We start from the raw sequence: 21,527 nt of genomic DNA, 5'->3' as shown, positions 1-21,527 counted from the left end.
AAAAACTATAATTTAATAAATGTCATTATTTAAAAATAATATCAATATTTTATAATTAACCTTGCCTCTCGGTATGTACAGAATGAATCGAGAGCCAGAGTCGCACATGTATTTATGATATTGGCAAAGATCCCGAGGTGGATCAATGTTTGGTACATCCGGTGAGGATGTACATAATTATCTTTATCAAACAACTCATCCTAATTAATAACGTGTACTTAGAACTATTTTCATTGGACCATTCAAACAGTGGTGCATTCTTAGAAATAACTAAAATAAACTTTACTAACTTATTAACGTGAGGGAACGTAGCATCGGATTTCAATGATTCAAAAAACATTTCACTTGTATTGACAGAATGAAGAATTTATTTGAAAAAAAATTTAATTTCTCAAAAAATCTATTTTTTTTTAAATTCAAAAATAATTTAAAGCTTTTATAAATGTTACTCAGCAGTACAGAAAGTTTCAGCAATTTGCCTTAAGACACAATGCCATGCACCAGTAGTTCTATTTTAAATTATATTGTTTAAATAATTGCCATATGATCAAGTAACAATATGATGTAATTTACAATAATAAAACATTTTATAGGAGCATTTGTAGTATAGTGGTAAGAGGCTTAACGTGGGAACAGTGATATCTGTTTTTAATTGATAATATATATCCAAGTGAAAATAGCCCTTCGGAATAGTGATGCAATTATCACACCACAATAAAGTTTAAAAAATATATATTACAAACATAAAACTTTTTTGATGTCTTCTAATAATGTTAGATAGTAGAAAATACACCACAGCAGCTTATAGAATATTGTCGTGATAATATAAGAAATGCCATTTATAATCGAAATTGACTGTTATCTTCATGTTTTTTCTATTGGATAAATGGAGTAGTAATGCCTAATACAAAATGAATTTCATTGCCTACACTTCAGATTAAGAAATGGTAACATGACGGGTAATAATGATTGCCAGGAAAAATGTTTATGAAAATGATACCGAATCATAAGCTTGATTGATTGATAACTGAAGTTAATTGACAATAAAATACGATATTTATTTTAATAAATACTGCGGAAGATTAAATAAGATTAGTATAGAGGCACTTTAGTCATCACATATCTATCTTTATTGAATACTGACCTGTAATAAATGTTGTCTCAAATATTCCATTAAACACGGATTGCATGCTCTCTAACATGATTGAAGACAAGCTCAAATAATATTATGAAAGGTACTACAGAATTCTTTGTAAGTGAAAATTGCTAATATTTCAGATTATTAAGTATTTTATGTTACCTAATTTTTATTATCTATCCATTCTGTTTTTTGCCTATGAAGTAAAAATGTCTATAAGATTTTGGAGTCACAAATTACATTCTATCAAGTCTAACATCTATCTATAACGCAATATTGCCAGAAAACAACAAATGGTTGGTATAATAAACAATAAGATAACAAATTAAAAATAAAAAAATGATAGTATATACATTTTCAATATTTTTTAATAAAACCACATCGTTATATTTAATTTTTATTAATTCTTATAGGTTCAAGTTCAACATAATTTAAGATTTAAGTTTAAATTTTTCTCATAAAGTTATTTTTTCAATAAATAAATCAGTTAAAATCTCCTCTATACTGGCTTTTTCAAAATCTAGTTTAAACAGTACTTGGAAATTTATTTTGAAAAAGTTATTTATGTCATAGGTCAAAATCAACTTGCAAGTAATATAGTACGTATAATAAAAAACAATCATATGTATTAAGCGATGTTATAATTGAGATATATATGCTTTCATTATTTATTATAAAGATCATTTTAATATATTCCTAATATTATGATACAAATGATTTATGACAAAATTCGTAGGTATTTAAGATTAAGATATGAGTAGAATCTGTAGGAATAAATAGTTCCAAAAGCGATAAGACAAAAAATTATACTTGAATATTACCAATCAAGTTCGGCGATACAAATCTATATCTGAGACTTGTATAGCAGTGTTGAAACATCAAAGTACTGTCATCAAATAAAAAATATAAGCTCTTGCTTTATGTGAACATTCATCACAGAAAACATAGAAGCAACTTGAACAAGCTGCTGGATATTTGTCTTCGACCTACGCGTTTGGTATTCAGTATTCATTGCACTTAACTCGATACACTGTTTGTAAATATTTCAGGAAGAATATAATCTTTCAAAAGTATTTATTTAAATCAAAAATTTTAGTATAGCGTTAGTTTCAACCAAATATCAAAAAAAATATTTGCATCAATAATTTCGTCACGTGTGAATGTTCTATGTCATCTCAATAAAAAAGTTCAGTAAGTGCAAATTTATTGCAAATATATGAAATATGTATATTCGTTTAGCTTTTTCAATAAATGTAACAATCATTAAAATTTCGAAACAAACCGGTCTCTTTAATAATATATTAAATACTAGAAACAAAAAAAGTGGTGCATGGCATCGTGCCCTCGAAGAATTTTAAATGTTTTCAAATAGATTATTATAACTATTGTAACTTTCTTTATTCGTATTTTATATACAAAATATAAATTGGACGACATGTTTACTTAAAAACTAAATTAACAAACTGATTTGATATTAAAGGATATTATCTCATATTTCATGATTACGATTTGAATGTTTTTTTAATCATTTTAATCGGATAGCTAAAGCATCATCCTGTGTTCTCTCAAAAACTTAATTTTCATTTCTGCACTCTTTGCTTCGTATTTCGGAAACCGACCCTTCTCAAAAACTAATCAGCAGTGATCCCAATAAGTAGGAATCGAATGCTTTTTGTATCATTCAAATCGGTGCTCCCGAAAACGTCGATAAAAAATTGTATCCACATATACATACACGCACACATTCAGGCATGCTAAAACGCTCAGAAACCTCCGAAACGTAAAGATATGCAAAAATTTGCTATTTCTATCTTTGAACGATTACAATAACTTACCCTATGGAAGTTAAAAATGCAGAAATGAGTATTTATTATTGAAAACATAACATTTTGTAGTTATTGTGACAATGTACTGTATGACTTGTTTTTGGAAGGCAACCCAGTAGTTGTTCTATCCTAGTTGAGACTACTAGCTGCATATCGTTTATTTGCAGCTAGAGCCACAAAAGACAATTTTCACTTGAGATTATATTTGAGATGGTGAAAGTTTGATACCATGCAATCTGATATCGAGTTGACCGAGGTTAGGATTGAACGTCCTTATAATCGACAGGCCGCGATGGGTTCAGCCTCAATAATGTAAAATGCAAAAAAACCAAATTCGAAACAGTTATTTTTATATTATTTTCATACGTGTGGTCTGATCATAGTTTTTTTTTGTGATTGTTTTTTACCATATATTACAAATTGAAATAACATCTAACTGTATCTTTAAATAAAGTGTTCTTAGCAACAATAAGAAATTGTATTATCAATGGCAGTGTACTGAATTTCTCCAGTACGCGTACGTGCCATTACATATAAAATGTACCACGTATTTCCGTATGTCTAAATCTAAATAGATACCGCTTTCATTCTAATAATATATATGTATCAGTATTCAGGATTTAGATTAATAGAGTATTTGGAAGCTCTTGATTTACAATCTTAATGATTTATGTTTGGCATACTATATATCTTGGCCATCTAAAAGGAGATTGTTAGTTTAAAGAAAATATTAATTTGAAGTTAGCTAACTGAATGAGATTAAACATTTCGGTTAGGTAGAGAAGAATATATATATATATATATATATATATATATGTGTGTGTGTGTGTGTGTTTGTATGTATATAACATTCGCTGCCATACTGATAAATTTCCTAATGTTAAAGAAGTATTTTTAGTTTTGCATGCAAGTAAGCTATGTCGAAGTTGACATCTTTAGATATAACAGTCTAAATTTAAGTTTGTGAAAAAATTATCTGAATTCTGAAGCAGAAATTACAATCAATATTACATCAGATTTGTAGAAAATAGAGTAAATAAAATAATACAAGCAGATCATAAACTCCTGCTGAAAAAGTGATCGATTCGCGTATCAAACTCCAAATAAAATTTCAAAATAAATTATATTTATACTTGTTTATCTATGGGCGAGGCTTAAAATTCCGCGGGTAAAAAGATCCACCATTGATATAATAAAAACCAGCAAAGTTAGGAATTTTTTAACAACAATATTTGAAAGTAGAGGGAAAAAGATGCATAATGAAGAATTAGCTGAGAGCTTTACTAAACATAGTCAAATTGTTACTTGTTTGATATGTGTTATTTGATGTGATATAATTGGTTTGGTTTTCACAATATAATCGCTCAAAATCTATTTGGACCTTTGTGTCTTGCCTTACCCTATACAATTATTAACAAAATTATTGTTGTCAAATAAGTTTTATTCAATACAATTATTAACAAAATTAATGTTGTCAAATAAGTTTTAGAATATACCTATTTTAGAAAAAAACTAGCTGTAAGTGGAATTCTGTCTTGAGGCAATTATGGCATCGTGCCTTAAGGCAAATTGCTGGAACTTCCCGTACCGTAACGAAATGTTCGAGAAATACTGAATGTTTTCAAATAGATTATTATAAATATTGTAACATTGTGTAATATTTATAAGAATTATATAAACTGAATTGCAGAGTTGAAATTATTTGTAAAGTATATTAGAACTATAGTCAGAATTAAAAATAAAATCTGAAATATTTTCGATATACAAAAAACTAAAAAATCGAACAAAATTTTACAAGCATCGAACAAATTTTAAGACAAGCAGAAAGTTCTTTGAATCATTTAAATCGGACGCTTAGTTCTCTCAAAAACTGCCATTTTTTACATATTTAGCTCCGTATCTTCAAAATGGCTGGGCCTGCCTTTGCCAAAAACTATTAAACACTTCTCCCAATCATTACTAATTGAATGTTTTTTAGATCATTCAAATCGGATACTCCCTTCTCTCAAAAATTCGATTTCTATTTTCTGCACTCTTTGCTCCGTATCTCCGAAACGGCTGGACCTGCCTTTGCCAAAAACTAATCAGCTCTTTTCCCTATCAATAGGAATCGAATGTTTTTTGAACCATTCAAATCGGTTGATCCGTGCGCCCTGAAACGTGACTGGAAATTTGTATCCATACATACATACACACACACACACACACACATCCATTTTTTCTGAGGTATGCCAAAACGTTCAGAAACCTTCAAAACGTCGAGAAATGTAAAAATTTTCAATTCCGATTTTCGGCCCATTACAATAACTTACCCTACGGGAAGTTAATAAATAACAGAGTTGTGATTTTTATTCAAAATATCGATAATTTACAACAATTTATTAAGAATGAAACTCAGAGCAATTTATTTATCGTGTTTTCAGGCTTTTAATTTAAATTGACAAATAAAAAGTTTAACAAACATTGTGAAGCACAGATAAAATCATTTTTTGAAATAACAGCTGCGTTTGAAATCAAATAGGTGCATTTTCATATGTCAATATGTTTCTTTCAATTCATTAAAAATACGAAACATTTGTTTTCTGTTTGCTAGCATATTTTTAAAATAAGTTTTATTTTCATCTCGCCTGGACATAAAAATAACTTTGATCTGAATTATGTTTGCTGTATATTTTTAACTGCTCGATCATTGACATATCTGTATTGACATGTCTCTGTAGGACACGATGTAAACAAGTTTTAAAAAATATGTAAAATTTTTAAAATTAGGTGATGGCAGGGCACAAAAGTCCAATTTAACTTTGAACAATTATATTGTGAAAACCAAACCAATTATATCATAATAAAAACCACATATCGAACAAATAACTATCTGACTATGTTCAGTAACAAACAAATGTGTGACTGTGTTCAGTAAATCTCCCAGCTAATTCATCAATGTAGAAATGTGTTTTATTTACTGCTTTTCTAAATATTTGCCAGCTGGTCCTTTTTACCCCATATGCGAGGTAAAACGAAACTGTTAAGGGGCAAACAGGTCCTAAGTCGTATTTTTAACTAAAGGGATTTTAAGAAATAAAAGCTACATTATTCAACCAATGCAAAATATAAATTTTATTTGATAACACTGGTAATATAACTTTGATCTTGTATTTCGTCAGAAATATTCATCAGCTACCAACCAAAAAAATAATAACAAAAGAAAATACTTTTGTTATGGTTTTTCGAACATTGTCGTTTATCACCCAACAGTAAAGCCGTAAGAAACAAGGCTGGTTATACTTTTTCCCTGTACTTTCAAATATTATTGTTATAAATTTTTTAACTTTACTTGTTTTTGAGATATCGGTGTTGCACCTATTTTTCCGCGGATTTTTAAGCCCCGGTCTATGCTATATATATAACTACATTATTTTGTCATTTTACGTACCAAAATTATGTTCTTTGTCTCTTGCTAAATATCTTATACTTTGTACTATCTATAATTTTGAGTTTCATAAATAAATTAAGAGAAAACCATAATATCAGTGTGGCTTCCTTTATTCTGCTGCAATCGATCAGGGCCGTCTCTATTACAGAACATAACAATATATAATATATAACAATAAGCATTCTAATATTCTAATTTCATACACTCTTTTTGAGATTGATTTGGATTTTAAGCATAGACCTTATAATAAATGTATGTATTCTGAGGTCTAAGATTATTAGTCGATGGCCTACTGTTTCCCATATTCATAATCGTGCTTGCGAGCCGTTCACATATTCATTAAACATATTCATTTAAAAAAAAATTACAACTTGTTAAAGTGCAACTTGCCTGCTTCGTAGTGTTCTTCAAGTATTCGCCAGTGTCGTGCATGATGAAGAGAATATCCTGCCACAACTGCAAAAAATAGGGCGCAGACAATGATAGCCATAAGGAGCACTCCGGCTTCCCAATCCCATTTCCAATCTGCAAGCTCAGACATCTCCTGCAACAGCAGATACTTTTTATAAAATCATAAAATATTAAGGATTAAACTAATAAATTGAAAAGCACAATATCAGACAAATAGATTAACCGATAAGTGTTTCTCTAAATGTTTCAATAGGTAGGTTTATGAATAGTATTTAAAGAATACTCGCTTTCTTTTCTTCGAATTCGACCAATTAAAATTGCAGGAAATTGAAATTTTAAACAAATATAAAAAATATGTTTTGATAAAGAATTAAGCCAAATTACTATTTCCTGCCCAATGTTATATTTAAGGGGCACAACTAGTGTGAAATTTTCAAGAAATCGAATTTGCAATTTTTCCATATTTCGATAGGCTATACCTTTAAAAATAACATACCAAAATTTTAAATCGATATCTTAAATAGTTTTTAAGTCACAGCCATTTAAAGAGTACATATATAGTATATAGTATAACGATCATTTTATTTTTAAACGCGTTTTTCTCGAAACACCATTTTCCGAATTTGCTGCAGTTATTACTCAAAAACAAATGATCCGATCACTATCGAATTTTTTTTACATGTTCTATATATAGTTCTTTGTAAAATGAACTATCGATTTTTCGATCGGATCAAAAATCGAATTTTGGCAGGCCAAAAACGACAAAAATTTCGGGTAAAATTCGACTTTTTTTTTAAAAACGCCGCCATTTTGTCAATTTTTTAATTTTTTTTTATCGTAGGTCATTTTACAGACAATATTATCTAGTTTAACGAGAATTTTTTTTTAATTTCATCTACGTAGAAGGCCGGAATCACTGCAGCAGTGAAGGGCCTTTTTTTCGCGCCGTTGAAGATCGACGATAACTTAAAAAATATTTAATTTTTTTCTTCGAAAATTTTACTATGTATTCTTAAAACATGTGTAAATATATTCTTAAAATTTTGAAACGATGATAAAGTATTTTTAACTTCCCGTAGGGCAAGTTATAGTAATCGCAAAAAAATCGAAAATGAAAATTTTTATATATCTTTACGTTTCAGAGGTTTCTGAACATTTTGGCATACCTTAGAAAAAATGGATGTATGTGTGTGTGTGTGTGTGTATGTGTGTGTGTATGTATGTATGTATTAACGTGTGTGTATGTATGTGCGGATACAAATTTTCGTCGACGATTTTGGGAACACGGGTCAACCGATTTGAATAATTAAAAAAACATTCGATTCGTATTGATAAGGAGACGTGCTGATTAGTTTTTGGCGAAGGCAAGTCTAGCCGTTCCGAAGATACGGGGCAAAAGTGCCGAAAACGGTAACTCAGTTTTTGAGAGAACGGAGCGTCCGATTTGAATAATTCAAAAAACATTTCACTTGTATTGACAAGATGAAGAATCGATAAAATTTTCATAAAGGTAGGTCTAGCGGTTTCGGAGATACGGAGGAAAAAGTAAAAAAATGAGCCATTTGGCGGTCAAAAATGATCATTAGACATATGCTCATCAAATTATCAGATATTTTATAGAGATTTTAACAATAAGTATACAATTTGTTAACATTTCTATGGGTTCCGTACCAATGCTTATGCGTTAGACAGCGACGCGGCGCTTACGCGCTTTATATTTAGTCCCTATACAGTTAAAGCAGTACGATTGCTTTGAAAAGAAAGTTCAGATCTTCCACAATATGTCAAAATAAATAAAAAATTTTTTTCAAAAAATAAAAACAAAAAAAAAAAAAAAAAAAAAATTTTTTTTTTAAAAAAATTTTTTTTCAAAAAAAAGTAATTTTTTGTCCAATTTATAGTTTCTCAAAAATCTTATTTTTTCAAAGTAATTTTTTTTTCAAAAATGTTAATCGTTTTTAAAAAAATAATAATTTTTGGTACGGGAAGTTCCAGCAATTTGCCTTAAGGCACGATGCCTTAATTGCCTTAAGACAGAATTCCACTTACAGCTAGTTTTTTTTTATTCTGCAATCTGTTTTACATGAACAACATTAAGCATAGATTGCTAACAATGATTATTAACTTCCCGTAGGGCAAGTTATAGTAATCGCAAAAAAATCGAAAATGAAAATTTTTGCATTTCTCGACGTTTCAAAGGTTTCTGAATATTTTGGCATACCTTAGAAAAAATGGATGTATGTGTGTGTGTGTGTGTGTGTGCGTGTGTGTGTGTGTGTGCGTGTGTGTATGTATGTGCGGATACAAGTTTTCGTCGACGATTTCGGGAACACCGATCAACCGATTTGAATAATTCAAAAAACATTCGATTCGTATTGATAAGGAGACGTGCTGATTAGTTTTTGGCGAAGTTAGGTCTAGCCGTTCCGAAGATACGGGGCAAAAAGTGGCGAAAACGGTAACTCAGTTTTTAAGAGAACGGAGCGTCCGAATTTAATAATTCAAAAAACATTTTACTTGTATTGACAAGGTGAAGAATTGATCAAATTTTCATAAAGGCAGGTCTAGCGGTTTCGGAGATCTAATGAAAAAAGTATAAAAAAATGCCATTTGGCGGTCAAAAATGATCATTAGACATATGCACATCGAATTATCAGATATTTTATAGAGATTTCAACAATAAGTATAATTTTGGTTCACGTTCCTATGGGTTCCGTACCAATGTTTACGCGTTAGACGTCGACGCGGCGCTTACGCAGTTTGATATTTCGTCTTTATGCAGTTAAAGCAGTACGATTGCTTTGAAAAAAAGTTTAGATCTTTCAAAATATGTCAAAATAAAGAAAACATTTTTTTTAAAAAAAAAATATTAAAAAAATTTTTTTTTTCAAAAAACAGTAATTTTTTGTCAAAAATCTTATTTTTTTGAAGTAAATTTTTTTCAAAAATGTTAATCGTTTTTAAAAAAAATAATAATTTTTCGTACGGGAAGTTCCAGCAATTTGCCTTAAGGCACGATGCCTTAATTGCCTTAAGACAGAATTCCACTTACAGCTAGTTTTAATATAAATTCTCAAAAATCACCTTTTTTTAGGCGATTACACTAGTTGTGTCCCTTGAGTATTTTTACATTTTAACATAATTATCCATTGTGTTTCGAATTAACATACATAATGTACCATTGTTTTGTACAAACATTCGCAACGTTTTTGTTGACCCTTACAATTTAGTATTATTTATACTCGTTTGTTTTACACTTTTGCTTGCATTATGTTCTTAGAAAATGTATTAACCAAAACAATGGCGTTGACTTTCTAATTCGGATTTGAAAAAGTTTTTCAACAATCGAAAAAATTATAATTATGATTATAAATTATTCAGATTATCTTACTTGGGGTGGGCTTAATTTTTCTAATCATCTAACGAAAGACTTTTTTAACTTCCCGTAGGGCAAGTTATAGTAATCTCAAAAAAATCGAAAATGAAAATTTTTATATATCTTTACGTTTCAAAGGTTTCTGAATATTTTGGCATACCTTACAATTAGAAAAAATGGATGTATGTGGTCAAAAAGTGCCAAATACGGTAACATGGTTTTTAAGAGAGCGGCCGATTTTAATAATTCATAAAACATTTTACTTGTATTGATAAGATAAAGAATTGATCATGACGGCAGGTCTAGCGGTTTCGGAGATCTAATGGAAAAAGTAAAAAAAAAGCCATTTGGCGGTCAAAAATGATCATTAGACATATGCACATCAAATTATCAGATATTTTATAGAGATTTTAACAATAAGTATAAATTTTGTTGACATTCTTATGAATTCCGTACCAATGTTTACCCGTTAGACAGCGACGCGGCGTTTACGCGCTTTAACATTCCGTCTCTATGCAGTTAAAGCAGTACGATTGCTTTGAAAAAAAGTTCAGAATTTACAAAATATGTCAAAATAAAAAAAAAACATTTTTTTTTCAAAAAAACATATTTTTTTTCCAAAAAAAGTAATTTTTTGTCAAATTTATAGTTTCTCAAAAATCTATTTTTTTTCAAAGTAATTTTTTTTTCAAAAATTAAAATTATTGGTTCGGGAAGTTCCAGCAATTTGCCAAGGCACAATGTCATGCGCCCCACTAGTTGTCAGATGCATTCTAACAAAGCGTTCGAACTAACGCACTTCTTTTATTACCAACTTGATTCTACAGCATATATTGGCACGTGTTTATAGTCTTGACGTGCTTTTACTGTTATATTTTAATTCCATAGTGAATGTTAACCTTCAACGGTTTTATTTGGTAACAGGCGGCTGCTAGACTAAACGAAACTGGTGCATTAAAGGGCATGGGCGCAACGCTGTTCAAAACCAGCTGATTATATGATTTATACTTGATTCATTTTATAGCATTCAATAGGATATATACTAAATATTCAATATTAACTTTGTCATATATAGAAGTTTCAATATTATCTTTGAAGCTTCTCATATGAAGCCGAGAAAATATGCGGAAGTGGCTCCTTGATTCAATCACACTTTATGTAGCTACCATGAAAGCTACCAAAAAGTTTAACGAGGTTCAATTTAAAAACTTTAAATTAAAAAAAAAAAATAACTCGTTTACCATTTAGAAAATTGAATTATCACATTATTATTAACTTCATTGTTAAATTTAGATTGACTAGAAGTTTTTTTCTCAACAAGAACACTTTATATAATATAATGGGTAGTAATGGGTAGTACTGTCCTAGGGCAGGTCCGTGAGCTGAGTTGAACGCCAACTCGATTCAGGGAAAAATAGAGACCGCAAAATTTCCCATAGTCATTTCACAACGCAGAGCCCCAACTACGCTATTTTCAATTGAAAACATATTTTTCATCTATATTTTCAATATCAGGTCTTCTAGAGGGCGGGCCCGAACTTGCAACCCTGTCCACACAAAGTCTTTAAACCGCCAAGCCATGGAAGCCATATATAAATATAATATATAATACAAAACTAAATGCATATATTAAGAATTACTTCTAATAGTTTTTTTTAAGATAAGTTCTATTTGTGAAATTGTGATTTTCCGATTCAGAAAAAGATAATATAATTACATTTATGTGTTTCATGGTAATTATCATTGATAATTTGAACTTACTTTTATATTCGATTAATATAATATATATATATATATATATATATATATATTAGCAAACCCGACGAACTCCGTTTCGCCATCAGATCGTTTCATGAGAAAGATAAAGAAATTTTTTGTTTGTTTTATATTTGAAAAGGAAAAATGTGATTTTATTATACAACATTAATGGATTTATTTCGATTACAAAAATGAAGTGTTTTTTAGTTGAGCTTCTCTAAGTAAATGAAAGTGAATCCGCAAATTATCCGTTTCATTGAAGTGCTATTTGGTAAAGCACATTTTTTGTTTTTTGGTCTGACGTTAACACAAACAAAGCGGATGGTTGTCCAACTCGTGAACAGGCAACGTATAACTGCCCAAGTGAAAAACAATGATTTTCTAAATAATCTATTTGAAATTTATCCCGGAAACACTAAGCGATTGGCCTTGCGACTTGTTATTGCGAACGCAAGGCAAACTGGAAATTGCAATCGTTTGAAGTCAAACGGAAGACCAGTCGGAATCATTGGTATGTCACCAAATCGCCAGCAATTCTTGATTGAATGGTGAAATTCAGTGCGTGTACATCATTATTCTTTGCGGCAAGAATTGCTCGTTGACTTAACCAAGCATAATTCTGATAATTTTCACTAATGTCATTACTCGAATTTTTAATTACGGTGCGTGAAGTTCCAGCAGCTTGCATTAAGGCACGATGCCATGCACAACTAATTTTTTTAGCTATAAACCTTGCGGAGCCCGAGATCTTTCCAACGAATGCAAAATTGTCGAAATCAGTTCGTGCGTTCTGGAATTATTTCGTCAGGAAGGAAAACCCGACTTATTTTTATATATATAGAATCTAATATATATATATATATATATATATATATATATATATATATATATATATATATATATATATATATATAGAGCGGGTCGATTTGTACGGGTCAAAAAAGTCGCTTAGGCACACATGATTTTCGGATACTAGGGTTCAAAATAAGATACTTTGCTGAAGAAACAAAACCTCTAAAATTAATTCTGATTTCCCATGCAGTTACCCAAAAATAAGGATTGAAATTTAAAAAATTCCATTTTGACCCATTTAGAGTGTCCCAATCGCGACCAAATGTATGACCGACCCCCACTAACTTTGGAAAGACGATTCACCTATGCCCGTGGTACATCCTCTGGGATCTCCCCTGAGCGGTTTTTCAAAATTCAACCCTTATTTTTGAGTCAACGCACGGGACATCAGAATTCATTTCAGAGGTATGGTTTCTTCAGCAAAGTATCTTATTTTGATCTCCAGTATCCGAAAATCATATGTGTCTAAGTGACCTTTAAATCGACGCGCCCTAATATATATATATATATATATATATATATATATATTATATAAATATATATAAGTATATATATATCTATATATATATATATGAATTTGAGGATTATTTATTATTCAGATATATTATTACCTTCGTTCGCAGAGGCACAGCAATTCCTGCGTTGTCCAAAGTTCTTTCTTTCCGTTCTTCGGCATTTTTAATAAATCTATTTTGTAGCCAGGCCCAATAATCTGAATGTAAATCTGATAGAGGGCCACATACTACATCTCTGTCTAAACCACAAGGCCGAACAATAATTTCCTCGCTACCGCAGAGGGAGCAGGCGACGCACCTCTGGCCGGCTGCGTTCCAGTAACTGCGACCGTATTCACAACCAGCGGCGTATCGTTTTCTAGCAAGGGGCAACCAGCCATTGGAAATCGTGGAAGAAAATGGTTCTTTTTGATTTAATTGGATGTCATCGAAATTTATTCGTCCAGCGAAGCCTGATTCGGTTGCAGCCGCTGCTAACGGCAGTAGCAGCAGCAGCAACTGAAAAAGACAATAAGTTCATTAACTATATGACTTAATAACTTAATTAATAACATAATTAATAACATTATAACTTTGTCAGTAAGAAGCAATTCTTACTTATTTTCAACTACAGTAGAACCTTGATTAACCGGACTAATGGTTGTCGATAGGCATTCGGATAATCGAATGTATGAAGGATAATGTTGTGTATTTATTAAAAATAACAAATGCATACATAGATATCAACGAAAATAATATTATTAAGAAATTGAACCTTCTTTACGTATGTACAAATATATTTTCTATGTAATAATCTGCAGTATTAATCATGCAAAAATTCGAAATGTAGGTATTCCGGATAATCGCAAATCCGCATAACCGACGGCCGGATAAACAAGGTTCTACTGTACTATGTTATATAAGATGCTCCAGATCTCAACTTCAAGCCGAAATGGGGTGATAGTATTGACCGCAATCATTAGGAAAACAAATTAGATAAGAAAGTTATGCCATGTACAGTAGAACTCCAAATATCCGAACTCCAATCATCCAAACTCCAATTATCCGAACTCCGACAATCCGAATCGCCGATTATCCGAATTTCTTTCAGAAAAAAAATTGTCCAAAAAAAAGTCTAAGTGCGCTATTATTCTTCCACCAGCAAAGCCAGTATAGGCACATTGTTTGTTTTGATTTGACGGAGATGTTTAAAAAACAATGATTTTTATTTCTAAACTTGTACATAAGTACATTTTATTTATATTTAAAACATGTGAAAATGTCCTGTTTCTTTCATTTAATTCAATAAAAAAATAGTGCAAAACGTAACTTTTTTTTCTCCAATGGCAATTTTTTAAAAAAAAATCCGAATATTTGATTATCTGAATATTTGATTATCCGAATCGGTCCCGGTCCCCATTAATTCGGATAATTGGAGTTCTACTGTAGTTTGAAAATTATGAGCTTTTAGGTGAAACCCAAATCTTTGGTAGAACTGTAAACATTTTTTGGTTATTGTGGTTGATATTTATTAAATCTGTTCATTTAAACTTTTTTCTGCAACCATAAAGATGATTTTTAGAACTACAGTTACAAATTAAGACACAATTGCTGCAAGTTTTATTTATCTATACTATCAAGTATTTCACATTTCACAATCTTGATCAAATGCGTCAACTTTTGATGGAACTTGCCAACACACTATAGAACATTTTGGGGCCACTCAAACCACTTTTTGACCAATTTTGAGAATTTTAAATTTAAAGTTCGAACAAAAAAGTTAATATTTGAAAACTATCGATATTCGATAATTGATTTTTTCTAGAACTAACACTTATTTGAATTTAAAATCATTTAGCAATATATTCAGTTTAGGTTCCATGTTTTTTTTCTAGCAAACTTGTTCGTGCTATGTTTTTGGTATATAAATCACGTTTGTATATTTTTTTAAAGTACGTACTGGGTGTACACAACCGCGATTTTAAATTTGAAATTGACTCTGAATTTATGCAGCACAAGATTATTTACACATATAATAGTATTATGATACGTTAATTTATAAGTACCTACATATGATCGCAATAATTTTAAATGATTATTGATTTATAATTAATAAATAATAATTAATTTATAATTGATATGTAAATAAATATAGTATATACATAAATGAATAAAATGCTCCTGTCAGCAATATTAGTAAAGTTTTAAGAAAATACCACTTGTTGGTTATTATTATGATTAAAAAAAGATTTTAAGTATATTATAATATAATTTACTCAAATAAAAAATTATAGCAATAAACTAATAAGTTTTTTTTTTAATAAACTAATGAAGTTGGTGTTGGTACTCAATATACTGAGGTGAAAAATAGAATTTATAGAAATTTAAATTAATACCGAAAATTTAGGATATTTATAATCTCCTCATTATTAACTTTATGTATGGTAAGTTATAGTAATACCAAAAAATGGCAATTACGGCGAATTAGTTTTTAAAAGAACTACCGATTTAAAAAAATTAAAAAAACATTTTACTTGTATTGTCAAAATGAAAAACTGGTTACATTTTTGGGAAGGCAGGTACAGCGGTTTCGGAGATCCAATGGTATTTAGCAGCCAAAAATGATCATTAGACATATGCTGATCGAATTATCAAATATTTTATAGAGATTTTAATACTAAGTACAATTTTTGTTTACACTTCTATAGGTTCCTTGCCAAGATTTATATTGTTTAAACTTTGGATTGCAACGCCATGCTTATTAGCTTCGAAACCTCTTCTTTAAAACAGCTACGCAGCGCTATTGCTTTGAAAAAGTTCTAAATTTTCAAAAAAACATTGAAATATAAAAAAAATCAAATTTTTCAAAAAAGTTCATTTTTCAAAGTTTTCAAATTTTTTTAATGCTTTTAAAAATTTTAATTTACGGCACAGGAAGTTTCAGCAGGTGCCTTCAGGCACGATGGCATGCACCTCTAGTTTAAAATTTATAAAACATTTTAAAACATCATATATGTGTAAGTATGTACTGAATCGAGTCAAGCCACACAGTAATATGCAACAGAGAGATGAAATGTTGAAACTTTATTGTATGCGGCGGTATGTAGTTTTGTTTGCATGTTTCATTTAACAGTGATAAGAGACCAACGAAGGCGTGCAAGTCACAAAATGAACACCAATCGAATTTAAAAGAATTGCTATTGACTGAATTTACGTATTATCAATTCTCAGTACATCACATTTGTATGCACGTTAAATCAGAAAGCATTCCGAGACATAACGGATTTCGTAATAGGAATTTGATTTGGATAGAAAACTTTGAAGATTTGAATCAATTTGACTTATTCTAACAGTAAAAATAATATATTTAACACCAGGTTCATGGTGCCTGTCATTTTGAAGGAATTCGAACTTTGTGATGAAATGCTCAAAAAATCATAGCACTTAATCCTAACTTTAATCTTAAATTTGTGTAAATTTAAAGTTTTATCATTAGATATTTAGTTTAGTTTGATAAACCTTCCAAATTGATGATGTAGCTGATTACGCATAATATCTTTATATATTTAATATTATGCTCAAATTATATTATTAATATTATGTTCAAATAGTAAATATAATAGCAAAAAGTCTGAGATGCACTAAACTTAATTATTATACTATTATTATACCAATTTCTATTGCTTGGGCGGAGCGACTAGGGCGGATGCTGAGCACGCCATTATGGAGTGCTCAGTGAAAAAATCGGAAAAGGGTAGACAAGAACTATGGAGGAAGATTGTAAGGAAAATATCTCCCTCCCAACTAATTTTATAATATTATTGACAAAGAAAATGATATATGGTGCACTATACAATTATATACAAGCAAATAAAATAAAAGTGTAAATATTAATTATGAAATGTATGATGACTAATATACATGTATACAAAGTCAACAAATAAAGAATAAAAAAAATAATAAATAAATCTTAGCGATTTGATAGAAACGATAGAAAGAATTTACGTAGAAAGATTATCATAGATTGAGAAATTTTGAGATCAGTAAACGTCGGGCTCGCCCTTAGGTAAGCGGTTAAGAGCGACGGGACTTGTTTCAGAGTTCCCGGGTTCGATTCCCACTTTGAGCAGTCTGTTGTCAGGCAGCAGTGACAACAATTTTCACTTGAAAATATAGATAGCAATATGTTTCCAAGTAAAAATAGCCCTTGCCCGGCATTGCTGCACCAATAAAATGTCAGCCCTATTAAATTAATTCTAATAACAAAAAATCATCAAATATGGATGGATTAACCATTGGGTTACCATCTAAAAAATATGAAGTAAGGAGAAGTTTCAGCCCAACAACTCATAGGACGTGAGGTTCTGATTGCTGTTCAAAAATAATAATAATAATAATAAAAAAGTAAACGTCAACATCAGAATTTCAAAAGAAGTTCCTAAAATGTGTAATAAAAACAGAATCTATAAATTTCATATTTATTGTGACCTTATGCGAAAAATGCATAATAGGCATTCAAATAATATGTAAAAAATATGTTGATTTCAAATTTTTGTTAAATTTTTCGTTTTCGTAAACATTTTATTTTTTACCTTATATTATTTTGTTCTAATCAACCTGAGTATAAATTAATAAATTTTACGGTAAAATAGAAAACACGCAATGCGTCAATTTATCAAACCTAAAGTCATAGCTGGGCATTAACTCGTTAATCCGTTAATCGTTAATTAACGAAGTTAACATTTTGATTAACGGATTAACTTTTAAGTTAACTTTTAAAAATGTTAACGGACACGTTAACTTCCGTTAAAATGCGAGAAGTCCGTTAATCGTTAATCCAATGCCTACTATTTACCGCACGGCACAGCTTTAGCCAATGCCTTATTAAACGGCATAGAGAAAATATTTGGACTACTCCTGAATGATGAACAGTGCCAACTTGCCGCGGCATTTCACCCAAAGTTTCGGTTAATGTGGCTGGAAACGTATGACAGCAGTAGAGAGGAATGCAGTAAGAAAATGCACAGAAAAAAGGTAGAAGATGCCTTATGGCAAGAAGCAGCGAAAAATTCGAAGGACTGAGATAGTTTAAGTGGCGGAGGGAGCAATGCGATGATGATGACGAGAAGGAAGACTTTTTCAATTCTGTCACTCAGTCTATAGAAAAACCAAAAAGCTACAAACTCTTTAAAGAATAAAGCGCAAATTCTCGTTAAAATGTGGCTGGCTATGAAATCAAAAGACTCGTTCAACGATGCTGCATTCCTCGGGGAACAGATATTCATAAATCTATTTATTAAATACAATACTGCTATACCCTCAAGCGCTGCAGTTGAACGTTTGTTTTCCACGGGTAAAGACATTTTGACACCAAAACGAGCCTCGCTTTCAGACGAGAACTTCAACATGTTAATGTTCATGAAGGGGAATATGCACCTTATGCCCGACGCTTAACCCGTCGCGCGTTTCCTATTTTTCGCAAAAACTAGCTGTAAATGGAATTTTGTCTTAAGGCAATTAAGGCATCGTTCCTTAAGGCAAATTGCTGGTACTTTCCGTACCTAAAATTATTATTTTTTTAAAAACGATTAACATTTTTGAAAAAAATTTACTTCGAAAAAATAAGATTTTTGAGAAACTATAAACTATTGGACAAAAAATTAATTTTTTTTGAAAAAAAAATGTTTTCTTTATTTTGACATATTTTGGAAGATCTGAACTTTTTTTCAAAGCAATTTTACTGCTTTAGGACTGCATAGAGACAAAATATAAAGCGCGTAAGCGCCGCGTCGCTGTCTAAAGGATAAACATTGGTACGGAACCCATAGGAATGTAAATAAAATTTATACTTATTTTAAAATCTCTATAAAGTATCTGATAATTTGATGTGCATATGTCTAATGATCATTTTTACCGAGAATGGCATTTTTTTTTTACTTTTTTCATTAGATCTCCGAAACCGCTAAACCTGCCTCCATGAAAAATTGATCAGTTCTTCATAATTGTCAATACAAGTAAAATGTTTTTTGAATTATTAAAATCGGACACTCCGTTCTCTTAAAAACTGAGTTACCGTTTTTGGCTCAATTTTGCCCCATATCTTCGGAACGGCTAGACCTGCCTTTGCCAAAAACTAATCAGCACGTCTTCTTATCAATACGAATCGAATGTTTTTTGAATTATTCAAATCGGTTGATCCGTGTTCCCGAAATCGTCGACGAAAATTTGTATCCGAATACACATACATACACACACACATACATCCATTTTTTCTAAGGTATGCCAAAATATTCAGAAACCTTTGAAACGTCGAGAAATGCAAAAATTTTCATTTTCGATTTTTTTGCGATTACTATAACTTGCCCTACGGGTAGTTAAAAACAATCTTTCCCTTTATTTAGAAAAAAATTCTTGTAAAAACAATATGCAATCATAAAAACGGAAAGTTGACCAATAGCGTTATCACGGTATGTGATAATTGTGCCATTTTCCTTATACACACGGAAGTGTGCATAAAACGCGCGAGGGGTAAATTACACATTTGAATTATACAAGTATTTTGTTTTATTCATAACCTGTTAACTTCCAGAACCTAAACTAATAAGTTTTTTAAGTTCACTAACGCAACGATATAAAAATGTAATTTTACACATATTAACGGATTAACGATTAACGTTAACTTGCGTTAATTCTTCCGAAATGTAACGCTTTAACGTTTAACGAAGTTAACTTTTTTTGTAGCGGATTAACGATTAACGAAGTTAACTATTTGATTAACGGTGCCCAGCTATGCCTAAAGTTAATATATATTTATAGGCGGGATTTATAATTTCTTGTATATTTAAATGATACAATAAATTATTTTTCATTTATTGCAGTTGAATTTATTGCAGTTACACAAAAAAAATGATTAAAGATTGAAAAATTTGAAGCAAAATAAGATATATAAAATTTAAAATTAGTCGATAATAATAACGGAACCGAAATTTTATGATAGTATATTATATTTCATAATTTATATAATATAATTGTATATTGCATGTCAAAACTGACCTGATTGACCTGCACAGTTCTGTATATTTTTTTGCAAAATATATTTTGTTTCAAAATCATTTCAGTATATCTCACATAAATGCAATTATCCATGAGATGATTAGCTTCATGCCAAGTCCAGTCAAACCAAAATTATAAATTTTATATATAAATAAAAATCCAAAAAAGGTATTTTTAATTTAATTAATAATTAATATTATTATTATATTATTTCTAATATTGTTATTTTGTTGTATTTATTATTATCTGTCACTTATTGTTTTAATTCCACTTTATTGTTTTTCTAGTATTATTTTATTATTCAGAAATTTTATTTATTTTATTTATTAATTTTATTTTTATTATTATTTGCTTTTATTCTATATTAAATCATCATACTACGGATATCATTGTAAATTTATGTTATTGTTTATTATTATTACTAGATGTTAAATTATTTAACAGTTGTAATAAATATTGTAATTGAAAAATAAGAAGAAAAAAAATTATAGTATATCTAACATAAATGCTTGTAATATCCATATGATAATTAATTTTATTAGAAACTCAGTTTAACTAAAATTACAAGATTTTTAATATAAAATAATTCGAAAAGGGGTGCAGTATTCGACGTATAATTCATTAATGAAATTTGTTTCAATTTCATGTAATATAGATACTAAAATGTAATCATCTCTAGATATATTACTCAACATAATTTGAATTATTTTGTAATATGAATATCTTTGAAAAATTAAGTAACTTCTTTGTCGCAAACGACTCATGAAGCATAGAATCCGTACAGAAAATGCACTTGAAATCCGAAAATAAATTGGTGCTGTTGTCAGAGCGTGTGCTCTCTGCTACTTCGAACACAAAATATTGTATGTTTATTTTGTATGCTTGATCTTAAAATCCTAAATGCTTGTAAATTGGTCTAAATTCAATACATTCAACATCATGCGTAAATAGATGTGCAAAATGTATGTAAAAATCACGACAGCCAATGTTGCATACTTTATTAAGGCAGCTGCTAAAACTGACAAAGCAGCTCCTTTTTTACAAATATGTTATGGAAGAAATACTTGGAGACGCACTGGAATTGATGTTGCAATACTTTAATTAGAAAATTAAAAAATATGATTAAAGATAAAATTACAAAATATACCAGTTTTTTTCTAACCAATTTAAGTAATTCTTTTTATGAAAC

At 29.9% G+C, this 21,527-nt stretch overlaps 1 protein-coding gene across 1 annotated transcript in view; it reads right to left on the bottom strand.

The window, feature by feature from the left end:
* LOC113371201 (tumor necrosis factor receptor superfamily member wengen) overlaps positions 1-21,527 on the bottom strand; it is a 69,304-nt gene that overhangs the window by 41,234 nt on the left and 6,543 nt on the right. The window contains exons 2-3 of the mRNA XM_026611844.1: positions 13,403-13,804; positions 6,785-6,938 (exon numbers count right to left, since the gene is read on the bottom strand). Coding sequence (XP_026467629.1) covers positions 6,785-6,938; positions 13,403-13,804 — 556 coding nt within the window. The remainder of the gene's footprint in view (positions 1-6,784; positions 6,939-13,402; positions 13,805-21,527) is intronic.

This window comes from Ctenocephalides felis, unplaced genomic scaffold (assembly GCF_003426905.1).
Source record: "Ctenocephalides felis isolate EL2017-DRISC unplaced genomic scaffold, ASM342690v1 CF-g0.4_SCAFFOLD_01492, whole genome shotgun sequence".
Classification (NCBI taxonomy): domain Eukaryota; kingdom Metazoa; phylum Arthropoda; class Insecta; order Siphonaptera; family Pulicidae; genus Ctenocephalides; species Ctenocephalides felis.
This window is presented reverse-complemented; position numbering and strand designations above follow the sequence as displayed.